Consider the following 12,000-nt stretch of genomic DNA (forward strand, 5'->3'; position numbering starts at 1 on the left):
CCAAACCACCTTCAAGGTCCACCATTCCAACGTCTCAGTCAGCTTCCCAGATAACATTCTCTCCCTCTCCCCATCCCCTTCAGGTGTCGCCGGTTCCCAATTGGACCTCGCTGGCACCCGGGACCCAACAGACTCTCTACTCCATCCCACACAGGGGCCGATGATGAAAGGTCATCTTCTCAAGGTCATTCAGACCGTACAAGTCCACTCTGAGCCCCCCTCTGGCCAGTCTGTTGGGTCACTACAGCCCAGCGGGTTTACTGCGGGGACTGGCACACCACCCGACCCAGATCCCAACCCCCTAGGAACCCCTCCATTCCTTAACCTCCAAGGACCTTCACCCCCTCCTCCAACTCCACCTCCTTCCCGTCCTACTCCTTCCTCTTCTCCCTCTCCTCCGCCATCTCTCCCCTCTCCAGTATTCCTCCCTACCCTATCCCTTACCCCTGTCTCCGCCCCCCTTTTCTTCAACCCAACCAGCTCCGCTTCCCCAACCCATTATGCACCCATCTCCCACATAGCCAGACCACAGAAGAAAGCACTGGACTGGTCCCTGGGAGGCACAAAAGCCATCCGGATACTGGGAGACTCAAACATTAACCGTATTCCACCCCATACCAACTCCACACTACAGCTGGACTCCTATCCTGGAGCCAAAGTTTATCACTTCTTGGAACTCTTCAAACGCACCCCTCCCATCCCAACAGCCAAGATCGTCATCATTTCCATAGGCATTAACAACAAGGACGATGACGCTAAACGCACCACTGTCAAACAACTCAGTAGTATGATCAAATTCGCTTCTCAGACCTTCCCCAGGGCTTCCATCTACATCCCCCTCATCAACCATTCACCCCACCTGACCCCAGCACAAACACGCAATATCACATTCACTAACAACTACCTTGCCATGCATCACAAGACCCTACAACCCATCCCTCAGGAAGCCTTCCGGACTGGCCAGGACCACATCCACTGGACCTCCCCCACAGCTCAACTCATCCTGGACTCCTGGTGCGGAGAACTAAATTTCTGATTACCTCTGAACCTAACCCGGCCCAACGCATCCTCCTACCTAACCCCCCAAATAACCTCACCAGCACTCCCCCTGTACCTGACCAGAACCCTGACCTGAGGTGGAATTCACCCTCCACCGTGCTTAATTTATCCACCCTCTTTGTCCCCTCTGTAGCCCAGCAACAACTCTTACAGAGGGGCCTCACCTTTGTTCCACGCCCCCCCCGTCATGACCGAGAGGAACTTCAAAGGGATTTACACCAATACCACAGACGTCTCAAAATAATTGATTATTTTCACACCAAACCCCGCACCCAACAGTCACTATTTACCTTCCCTTCCAACTGGGAACCATTACTCACCCAAGTTCACCCCCAAACCAAACAAACTATCACCGCCAACAAACGGGCCCTGCAATCCTTCCAACCACCGACAGACATTCCAGATAATCTGTCGGTGGATGAGCGCAGGGCCCTAACCCAACTCAATAAAAACCCACACATAGTAATCAAACCGGCTGACAAAGGATCAAAAATAGTTATCATGGACAGACACCACTATATCACAGAAGCTCACACACAACTTAGTAACCCACTCCATTACAAACCCATCCCGGACACCATTCAACCCCAGACACAACTGCAAGTTAGACCCATAATACAAACACTTTACCAACTGAAATTCATTTCCGCCAAGCAGAGGGATTTCCTCTTTGGTCCAGATACACCCCGCCTCCGTCAATTCTATCTACTTCCAAAAATCCATAAAGACCCCTCCACCTGGACCATTCCCTTTGAGGTTCCTCCCGGCAGACCCATTGTCTCTGACTGCAGCAGCACTACGTACAATATCTCCCATTATATAGAGCACCATTTAGGCCCCCTTTCCACCAAACACCCCAGCTACCTTAAAGACACCTACCACTTCCTCCGGATCACTAGACCCATGGTCGTTCCCACCCAATCCCATCTGTTCACCATTGACATCAACAGCCTGTATACCAACATCAACACAGATTTAGGCCTTCTTTCCGTTACCTCCATCTTCTCCAAACATCCAGACCATAAACGACCGGACAAATATCTACTTTCCCTACTCGCCCTCTGCCTCAATAACAACGACTTCATCTTCAACGACCAACACTACCTCCAAATCCATGGAACGGCCATGGGTCAGCGTTTCGCCCCCTCATACGCCAACATTTACATGAGCGAGTGGGAGCGAGAAGCACTGGCCAAGTGTACCCATCTACCATCCCTGTACCGTCGATTCCTGGACGACATTATTGGCATCTGGCCCCATGACATCTCCTTATTCCCACAGTTCATCAACACCCTCAACAGCCATCACCCCACCATCAAAGTAAAATACATCATACATGAACACACAGTCAACTTTTTAGATACCACAGTTTTTTTCCAACCTCTCAACAACACACACAAAAAAATACTCACTAAGGTTTACTTTAAGTCCACGGACACACATTCACTACTACATAAATCCAGTTATCACCCAAAACACACTTTCCCAGGAATCATCAAATCTCAAATTATCCGTTTTCACCGGATTTCCTCCAAACCATCTGACTTCCACCATTCCGTTAGGATTCTGTTCCATAGCCTGCAAGCAAGAGGCTATTCCAAACGCTTCCTCCGTCATATAAAGGACACCACCTTGGCCAGCCTCGCTCCCACTCGCTCTCCTCCTCCGCCTCCCCTTAGAGGAAATCCACCTCAGGTCATGGACTCGGACCAGTCTCCACTCCCAACACCCCTCTCCACTCCCGAATCTTCCTCCCCCCACCCTAACCAGGGTTTGCATCCCACCCCCCTCTTCCCTAACCCCAACCCCTTGGGACGTGGAGACTGCCCGGACCACTTCCCCACCGACAACCCTCCCCCACCCAGTCCTAACCCCAACCACCCCCCACCTGACCCTAACCCTAACCCTAACCCTAACCCCAACCCCAACCCTAACCCTAACCCCAACCCCAACCCTAACCCTAACCCTAACCCGGACCCCAACTGTCAACTCATCCCATTTGTCTCCACCTTTTCCCACACCATCACAGGATTCCACCGGACAGTTAAACATAACTTCTCTCTCCTCCAGTCACAACCATTCTTCTCCAACCACAGGGTCATTTCAGCCTACCGGAAAAATCCAAGCCTACACGACATACTCATACATTCCAAATTTAGCAGCAACAGAGCCTTACCACCTTCACAACATAGTCACCATTACATCAACAGAAAATACATACATAACCAATACAGTGGAGCAGCCTTCCCTGCCCTTGGTTCATTTTCCCTTAATCACAGCAACATAGTCTACATTATCACATGCAACACCTGTAAAAAACACTACATAGGCGAAACAAAACACACCATACTCACCCGTCTCAAACAGCATCTGTACAACATTGGGGAAGGTCGACTCCCAACCCCCCTGGTCACCCATTTCCAACAACACCCGCCAGACCAACTCATCATCTCGGGCCTGGAAACCAACGACCGGTGGACCATCGGGCAGAGGAAGAGGGCGGAAACATCTTGGATCCAGAAACTCGGGACAACCATACCCAGGGGACTCAACGACAGCTAGCTCTATCTCCTCTGGATCCTCCCTCTCCTCTGCCCTACAGTCCCAGGGATGATCTGTACTGCTCCTCCTCCTCCTTGGTCCATACACTAACAGGATAACACACCCACAACACCCATCCACAGACCCCTAGGCCAGTGCTAACAATTCCCATACCGGAATCCATAACACTACCCCTAACCCAAACCTAACCCTGCCCGTGCCATTGGTCTGGACTGACTACACCACACTCCACCACCATTCCTATCCTGTATCCCCACCTTTCATTACAGACCGCCCACATATGTCTCCCCACACCATGGTAACTTCCTCACAAAACAACACCCAACACATTTTTCTTACATTACACCCCATAGTTATGTTGCACCCTTCACAGGTTTTGTTTCTTTATTGTTTTGTAAGTTTTTCCGGCGGCCAGCTGTCGGCTGGTCTCGTACCCCGACCTCCCAGGTGAAGCAGCCGCACCCTACCCACTGAGCTACCCACTGTTCATGAAATACATACCAACACAACCAATACATCATTCATTTCCTCTCACATACACCCATTGCCTTACCCCCTTCACTAGCCTATCGGAGCATTTCTAAGCATCCACCTATTGGAACTTGGAGGCGGGACTCTCCGCCCTCCTCCAACATTTCAAATAGCCTCATTGTGTCTCACTCCTCTTGATCCTCTGAAGAAGCAGCAACTCCTGCGAAACGTCAGGAGGATTTTTCGCCCCGCTGCACAGTACCTACCACTTGATAATATTGTAACGTTTTTAAATTATTTATGCTTTTAAATTATTAAAGGACTATCTTACTCGCTTGTGGGGGTTCTGCCCTTATGTGATTTTGACTGGCCTTTTTTGGCTAACTGAGCTGGCCCACCTGGCCTACAAACATTTTCACGCCTTTTTGAGTCTCTCCCTGGAAAAGGACAACTACCCTCCTGGGACCGGTCTTGAACCCGGACCTCCCAGGGCAGGGAGCCTCGGCGTGCCCGGTTGGCCACGGGATCTTCTATTCGAGGGAGCTGCCGGATAGCCAGCCTGCTACCTTTGGCTCCATCTCCGACGCCAGGAGGACCCAGAACATCGGGGCCAGACGGAGTCACACCATCCTGCGGACCAGGTAAGGGCCTTCATAGGCGACTGAGATGTCCTCTAATGGGAATCAGACTGTGCGGTGGAGCGCTAGAGGAGCGCAGACACACCTTCACTTTAATAATACTACCAACACCAGACAGACCCTACAACCACTTTTAGAAGTACATACACACCCCATCACCACACCACGAACAACACCCAACATCTCATTGACGGAGCCACAACGCATTCTGTTTCATCCACCAGACCCAGCAACCAGACATAGTAGTAAAGAATATTTTAAACTCATCCAAGCCACACACCACAAAAACATCATAGATAGGGCCATACTGACACGCATATATCCACCAGGCATGACCAGACAGGTCTCCAGACTCACAGATTTCATTAAGCCCTCCACTCCAACAGAACACACACACACACTAATACATAACAACACCATCAGCTGGATGCACACCAACATGACCATTCTCCAGCAACACTACAACACTACAATTACATCACTCCAGAACACTCCCTGGAATCACATTGCATTTGAAATAGCTACAGGTTGGGCACGGAAGCGATATGGCCCCAGGTTACACACAGATACATTACACACAGCCAAACAAACACTCCACAACACCACACCCGCTGACACCCCCACCTCCCCCCCACAACCGTGGAGGTCCCATCCCAGGCACCCTCATCCACTTCCCCTTCTAAGTGAGGAGGAGTTCCCTCACTTACCGAGAACCCAAACCCGCAACAGATCATCCCTCTCCCTCGGTTCCAGGCCCTCACTCTCAGAAGCTGTCTCCCAGTATCATCGCCGCCACCCACCCTCCCAGTCAACCAACCTTGTCCGCCCACCATCAACCGTCAACTCCAGTGACCATCCCGCATTCCATCCCAATTCATACAAGCCCCAGCTAGGTCCCTCTCTGAACCCCCTGAGAGGTCCTGGCCCTCCTCGGCCTCGGCCCCCTCCTCTACTACCCAACCCCCCTTTCCACCCCTCCCCCTCCATTCAGCAGTATCCGCTGCCTCAAAGAACTTCCCGTACCCGCTTTCCAACCCGGGACCCTACCCCATCCAAACCCACTTCCCCGACCACCAGTGAAACCACTACTCCAGCCGCCCCAGATCAGAACTCCAAACTTCCCAGTACCACCCTTCCTTCTACATCACCCCTACCCCAGCCCTCCCCACCGCCTCGGGTTGGCACCATCGACCTGAGTACCCCCTCACCTCCACCCTACTCCCACTCTTCCTCTCCCAACAACACTCTCAGCAACCGCCAAACCACCTTCAAGGTCCACCATTCCAACGTCTCAGTCAGCTTCCCAGATAACATTCTCTCCCTCTCCCCATCCCCTTCAGGTGTCGCCGGTTCCCAATTGGACCTCGCTGGCACCCGGGACCCAACAGACTCTCTACTCCATCCCACACAGGGGCCGATGATGAAAGGTCATCTTCTCAAGGTCATCCAGACCGTACAAGTCCACTCTGAGCCCCCCTCTGGCCAGTCTGTTGGGTCACTACAGCCCAGCGGGTCTACTGCGGGGACTGGCACACCACCCGACCCAGATCCCAACCCCCTAGGAACCCCTCCATTCCTTAACCTCCAAGGACCTTCACCCCCTCCTCCAACTCCACCTCCTTCCCGTCCTACTCCTTCCTCTTCTCCCTCTCCTCCGCCATCTCTCCCCTCTCCAGTATTCCTCCCTACCCTATCCCTTACCCCTGTCTCCGCCCCCCTTTTCTTCAACCCAACCAGCTCCGCTTCCCCAACCCATTATGCACCCATCTCCCACATAGCCAGACCACAGAAGAAAGCACTGGACTGGTCCCTGGGAGGCACAAAAGCCATCCGGATACTGGGAGACTCAAACATTAACCGTATTCCACCCCATACCAACTCCACACTACAGCTGGACTCCTATCCTGGAGCCAAAGTTTATCACTTCTTGGAACTCTTCAAACGCACCCCTCCCATCCCAACAGCCAAGATCGTCATCATTTCCATAGGCATTAACAACAAGGACGATGACGCTAAACGCACCACTGTCAAACAACTCAGTAGTATGATCAAATTCGCTTCTCAGACCTTCCCCAGGGCTTCCATCTACATCCCCCTCATCAACCATTCACCCCACCTGACCCCAGCACAAACACGCAATATCACATTCACTAACAACTACCTTGCCATGCATCACAAGACCCTACAACCCATCCCTCAGGAAGCCTTCCGGACTGGCCAGGACCACATCCACTGGACCTCCCCCACAGCTCAACTCATCCTGGACTCCTGGTGCGGAGAACTAAATTTCTGATTACCTCTGAACCTAACCCGGCCCAACGCATCCTCCTACCTAACCCCCCAAATAACCTCACCAGCACTCCCCCTGTACCTGACCAGAACCCTGACCTGAGGTGGAATTCACCCTCCACCGTGCTTAATTTATCCACCCTCTTTGTCCCCTCTGTAGCCCAGCAACAACTCTTACAGAGGGGCCTCACCTTTGTTCCACGCCCCCCCCGTCATGACCGAGAGGAACTTCAAAGGGATTTACACCAATACCACAGACGTCTCAAAATAATTGACTATTTTCACACCAAACCCCGCACCCAACAGTCACTATTTACCTTCCCTTCCAACTGGGAACCATTACTCACCCAAGTTCACCCCCAAACCAAACAAACTATCACCGCCAACAAACGGGCCCTGCAATCCTTCCAACCACCGACAGACATTCCAGATAATCTGTCGGTGGATGAGCGCAGGGCCCTAACCCAACTCAATAAAAACCCACACATAGTAATCAAACCGGCCGACAAAGGATCAAAAATAGTTATCATGGACAGACACCACTATATCACAGAAGCTCACACACAACTTAGTAACCCACTCCATTACAAACCCATCCCGGACACCATTCAACCCCAGACACAACTGCAAGTTAGACCCATAATACAAACACTTTACCAACTGAAATTCATTTCCGCCAAGCAGAGGGATTTCCTCTTTGGTCCAGATACACCCCGCCTCCGTCAATTCTATCTACTTCCAAAAATCCATAAAGACCCCTCCACCTGGACCATTCCCTTTGAGGTTCCTCCCGGCAGACCCATTGTCTCTGACTGCAGCAGCACTACGTACAATATCTCCCATTATATAGAGCACCATTTAGGCCCCCTTTCCACCAAACACCCCAGCTACCTTAAAGACACCTACCACTTCCTCCGGATCACTAGACCCATGGTCGTTCCCACCCAATCCCATCTGTTCACCATTGACATCAACAGCCTGTATACCAACATCAACACAGATTTAGGCCTTCTTTCCGTTACCTCCATCTTCTCCAAACATCCAGACCATAAACGACCGGACAAATATCTACTTTCCCTACTCGCCCTCTGCCTCAATAACAACGACTTCATCTTCAACGACCAACACTACCTCCAAATCCATGGAACGGCCATGGGTCAGCGTTTCGCCCCCTCATACGCCAACATTTACATGAGCGAGTGGGAGCGAGAAGCACTGGCCAAGTGTACCCATCTACCATCCCTGTACCGTCGATTCCTGGACGACATTATTGGCATCTGGCCCCATGACATCTCCTTATTCCCACAGTTCATCAACACCCTCAACAGCCATCACCCCACCATCAAAGTAAAATACATCATACATGAACACACAGTCAACTTTTTAGATACCACAGTTTTTTTTCCAACCTCTCAACAACACACACAAAAAAATACTCACTAAGGTTTACTTTAAGTCCACGGACACACATTCACTACTACATAAATCCAGTTATCACCCAAAACACACTTTCCCAGGAATCATCAAATCTCAAATTATCCGTTTTCACCGGATTTCCTCCAAACCATCTGACTTCCACCATTCCGTTAGGATTCTGTTCCATAGCCTGCAAGCAAGAGGCTATTCCAAACGCTTCCTCCGTCATATAAAGGACACCACCTTGGCCAGCCTCGCTCCCACTCGCTCTCCTCCTCCGCCTCCCCTTAGAGGAAATCCACCTCAGGTCATGGACTCGGACCAGTCTCCACTCCCAACACCCCTCTCCACTCCCGAATCTTCCTCCCCCCACCCTAACCAGGGTTTGCATCCCACCCCCCTCTTCCCTAACCCCAACCCCTTGGGACGTGGAGACTGCCCGGACCACTTCCCCACCGACAACCCTCCCCCACCCAGTCCTAACCCCAACCACCCCCCACCTGACCCTAACCCTAACCCTAACCCTAACCCCAACCCCAACCCTAACCCTAACCCCAACCCCAACCCTAACCCTAACCCTAACCCGGACCCCAACTGTCAACTCATCCCATTTGTCTCCACCTTTTCCCACACCATCACAGGATTCCACCGGACAGTTAAACATAACTTCTCTCTCCTCCAGTCACAACCATTCTTCTCCAACCACAGGGTCATTTCAGCCTACCGGAAAAATCCAAGCCTACACGACATACTCATACATTCCAAATTTAGCAGCAACAGAGCCTTACCACCTTCACAACATAGTCACCATTACATCAACAGAAAATACATACATAACCAATACAGTGGAGCAGCCTTCCCTGCCCTTGGTTCATTTTCCCTTAATCACAGCAACATAGTCTACATTATCACATGCAACACCTGTAAAAAACACTACATAGGCGAAACAAAACACACCATACTCACCCGTCTCAAACAGCATCTGTACAACATTGGGGAAGGTCGACTCCCAACCCCCCTGGTCACCCATTTCCAACAACACCCGCCAGACCAACTCATCATCTCGGGCCTGGAAACCAACGACCGGTGGACCATCGGGCAGAGGAAGAGGGCGGAAACATCTTGGATCCAGAAACTCGGGACAACCATACCCAGGGGACTCAACGACAGCTAGCTCTATCTCCTCTGGATCCTCCCTCTCCTCTGCCCTACAGTCCCAGGGATGATCTGTACTGCTCCTCCTCCTCCTTGGTCCATACACTAACAGGATAACACACCCACAACACCCATCCACAGACCCCTAGGCCAGTGCTAACAATTCCCATACCGGAATCCATAACACTACCCCTAACCCAAACCTAACCCTAACCCTAACCCTAACCCCTAACAACCCTAACCCTAACCCTGGACTCGGACCAGTCTCCACTCCCAACACCCCTCTCCACTCCCGAATCTTCCTCCCCCCACCCTAACCAGGGTTTGCATCCCACCCCCCTCTTCCCTAACCCCAACCCCTTGGGACGTGGAGACTGCCCGGACCACTCCCCCACCGACAACCCTCCCCCACCCAGTCCTAACCCCAACCACCCCCCACCTGACCCTAACCCCAACCCTAACCCTAACCCTAACCCCAACCCTAACCCCAACCCCAACCCTAACCCTAACCCCAACCCCAACCCTAACCCTAACCCTAACCCGGACCCCAACTGTCAACTCATCCCATTTGTCTCCACCTTTTCCCACACCATCACAGGATTCCACCGGACAGTTAAACATAACTTCTCTCTCCTCCAGTCACAACCATTCTTCTCCAACCACAGGGTCATTTCAGCCTACCGGAAAAATCCAAGCCTACACGACATACTCATACATTCCAAATTTAGCAGCAACAGAGCCTTACCACCTTCACAACATAGTCACCATTACATCAACAGAAAATACATACATAACCAATACAGTGGAGCAGCCTTCCCTGCCCTTGGTTCATTTTCCCTTAATCACAGCAACATAGTCTACATTATCACATGCAACACCTGTAAAAAACACTACATAGGCGAAACAAAACACACCATACTCACCCGTCTCAAACAGCATCTGTACAACATTGGGGAAGGTCGACTCCCAACCCCCCTGGTCACCCATTTCCAACAACACCCGCCAGACCAACTCATCATCTCGGGCCTGGAAACCAACGACCGGTGGACCATCGGGCAGAGGAAGAGGGCGGAAACATCTTGGATCCAGAAACTCGGGACAACCATACCCAGGGGACTCAACGACAGCTAGCTCTATCTCCTCTGGATCCTCCCTCTCCTCTGCCCTACAGTCCCAGGGATGATCTGTACTGCTCCTCCTCCTCCTTGGTCCATACACTAACAGGATAACACACCCACAACACCCATCCACAGACCCCTAGGCCAGTGCTAACAATTCCCATACCGGAATCCATAACACTACCCCTAACCCAAACCTAACCCTAACCCTAACCCTAACCCTAACCCTAACCCTAACCCTAACCCCTAACAACCCTAACCCTAACCCTAACCCTAACCCTAACCCTAACCCTAACCCTAACCCTAACCCAACCACAGGGTCATTTCAGCCTACCGGAAAAATCCAAGCCTACACGACATACTCATACATTCCAAATTTAGCAGCAACAGAGCCTTACCACCTTCACAACATAGTCACCATTACATCAACAGAAAATACATACATAACCAATACAGTGGAGCAGCCTTCCCTGCCCTTGGTTCATTTTCCCTTAATCACAGCAACATAGTCTACATTATCACATGCAACACCTGTAAAAAACACTACATAGGCGAAACAAAACACACCATACTCACCCGTCTCAAACAGCATCTGTACAACATTGGGGAAGGTCGACTCCCAACCCCCCTGGTCACCCATTTCCAACAACACCCGCCAGACCAACTCATCATCTCGGGCCTGGAAACCAACGACCGTTGGACCATCGGGCAGAGGAAGAGGGCGGAAACATCTTGGATCCATAAACTCGGGACAACCATACCCAGGGGACTCAACGACAGCTAGCTCTATCTCCTCTGGATCCTCCCTCTCCTCTGCCCTACAGTCCCAGGGATGATCTGTACTGCTCCTCCTCCTCCTTGGTCCATACACTAACAGGATAACACACCCACAACACCCATCCACAGACCCCTAGGCCAGTGCTAACAATTCCCATACCGGAATCCATAACACTACCCCTAACCCAAACCTAACCCTGCCCGTGCCATTGGTCTGGACTGACTACACCACACTCCACCACCATTCCTATCCTGTATCCCCACCTTTCATTACAGACCGCCCACATATGTCTCCCCACACCATGGTAACTTCCTCACAAAACAACACCCAACACATTTTTCTTACACTACACCCCATAGTTATGTTGCACCCTACACAGGTTTTGTTTCTTTATTGTTTTGTAAGTTTTTCCGGCGGCCAGCTGTCGGCTGGTCTCGTACCCCGACCTCCCAGGTGAAGCAGCCGCACCCTACCCACTGAGCTACCCACTGTTCATGAAATACATACCAACACA

The 12,000-nt window shown here is 51.4% G+C and overlaps 1 protein-coding gene across 1 annotated transcript; it reads left to right on the forward strand.

Moving 5' to 3' along the window:
* Nucleotides 1–1,962: 1,962 nt before the first annotated feature.
* Nucleotides 1,963–7,041, forward strand: LOC307027679 (uncharacterized protein; the record flags this gene model as incomplete). The annotated part of the gene is made up of 3 exons (XM_079695962.1): nucleotides 1,963–2,379; nucleotides 4,583–4,733; nucleotides 6,071–7,041. 3 exons carry the CDS (start codon nucleotides 1,963–1,965, stop codon nucleotides 7,021–7,023), a joined length of 1,521 nt encoding a protein of 506 aa, XP_079552088.1. The 3' UTR covers nucleotides 7,024–7,041.
* Between the last annotated feature and the right edge of the window lie 4,959 nt (nucleotides 7,042–12,000).

This window comes from Notothenia rossii (genome assembly GCF_949606895.1).
Source record: "Notothenia rossii genome assembly, contig: scaffold_137, whole genome shotgun sequence".
Taxonomy (NCBI): Eukaryota; Metazoa; Chordata; class Actinopteri; order Perciformes; family Nototheniidae; genus Notothenia; species Notothenia rossii.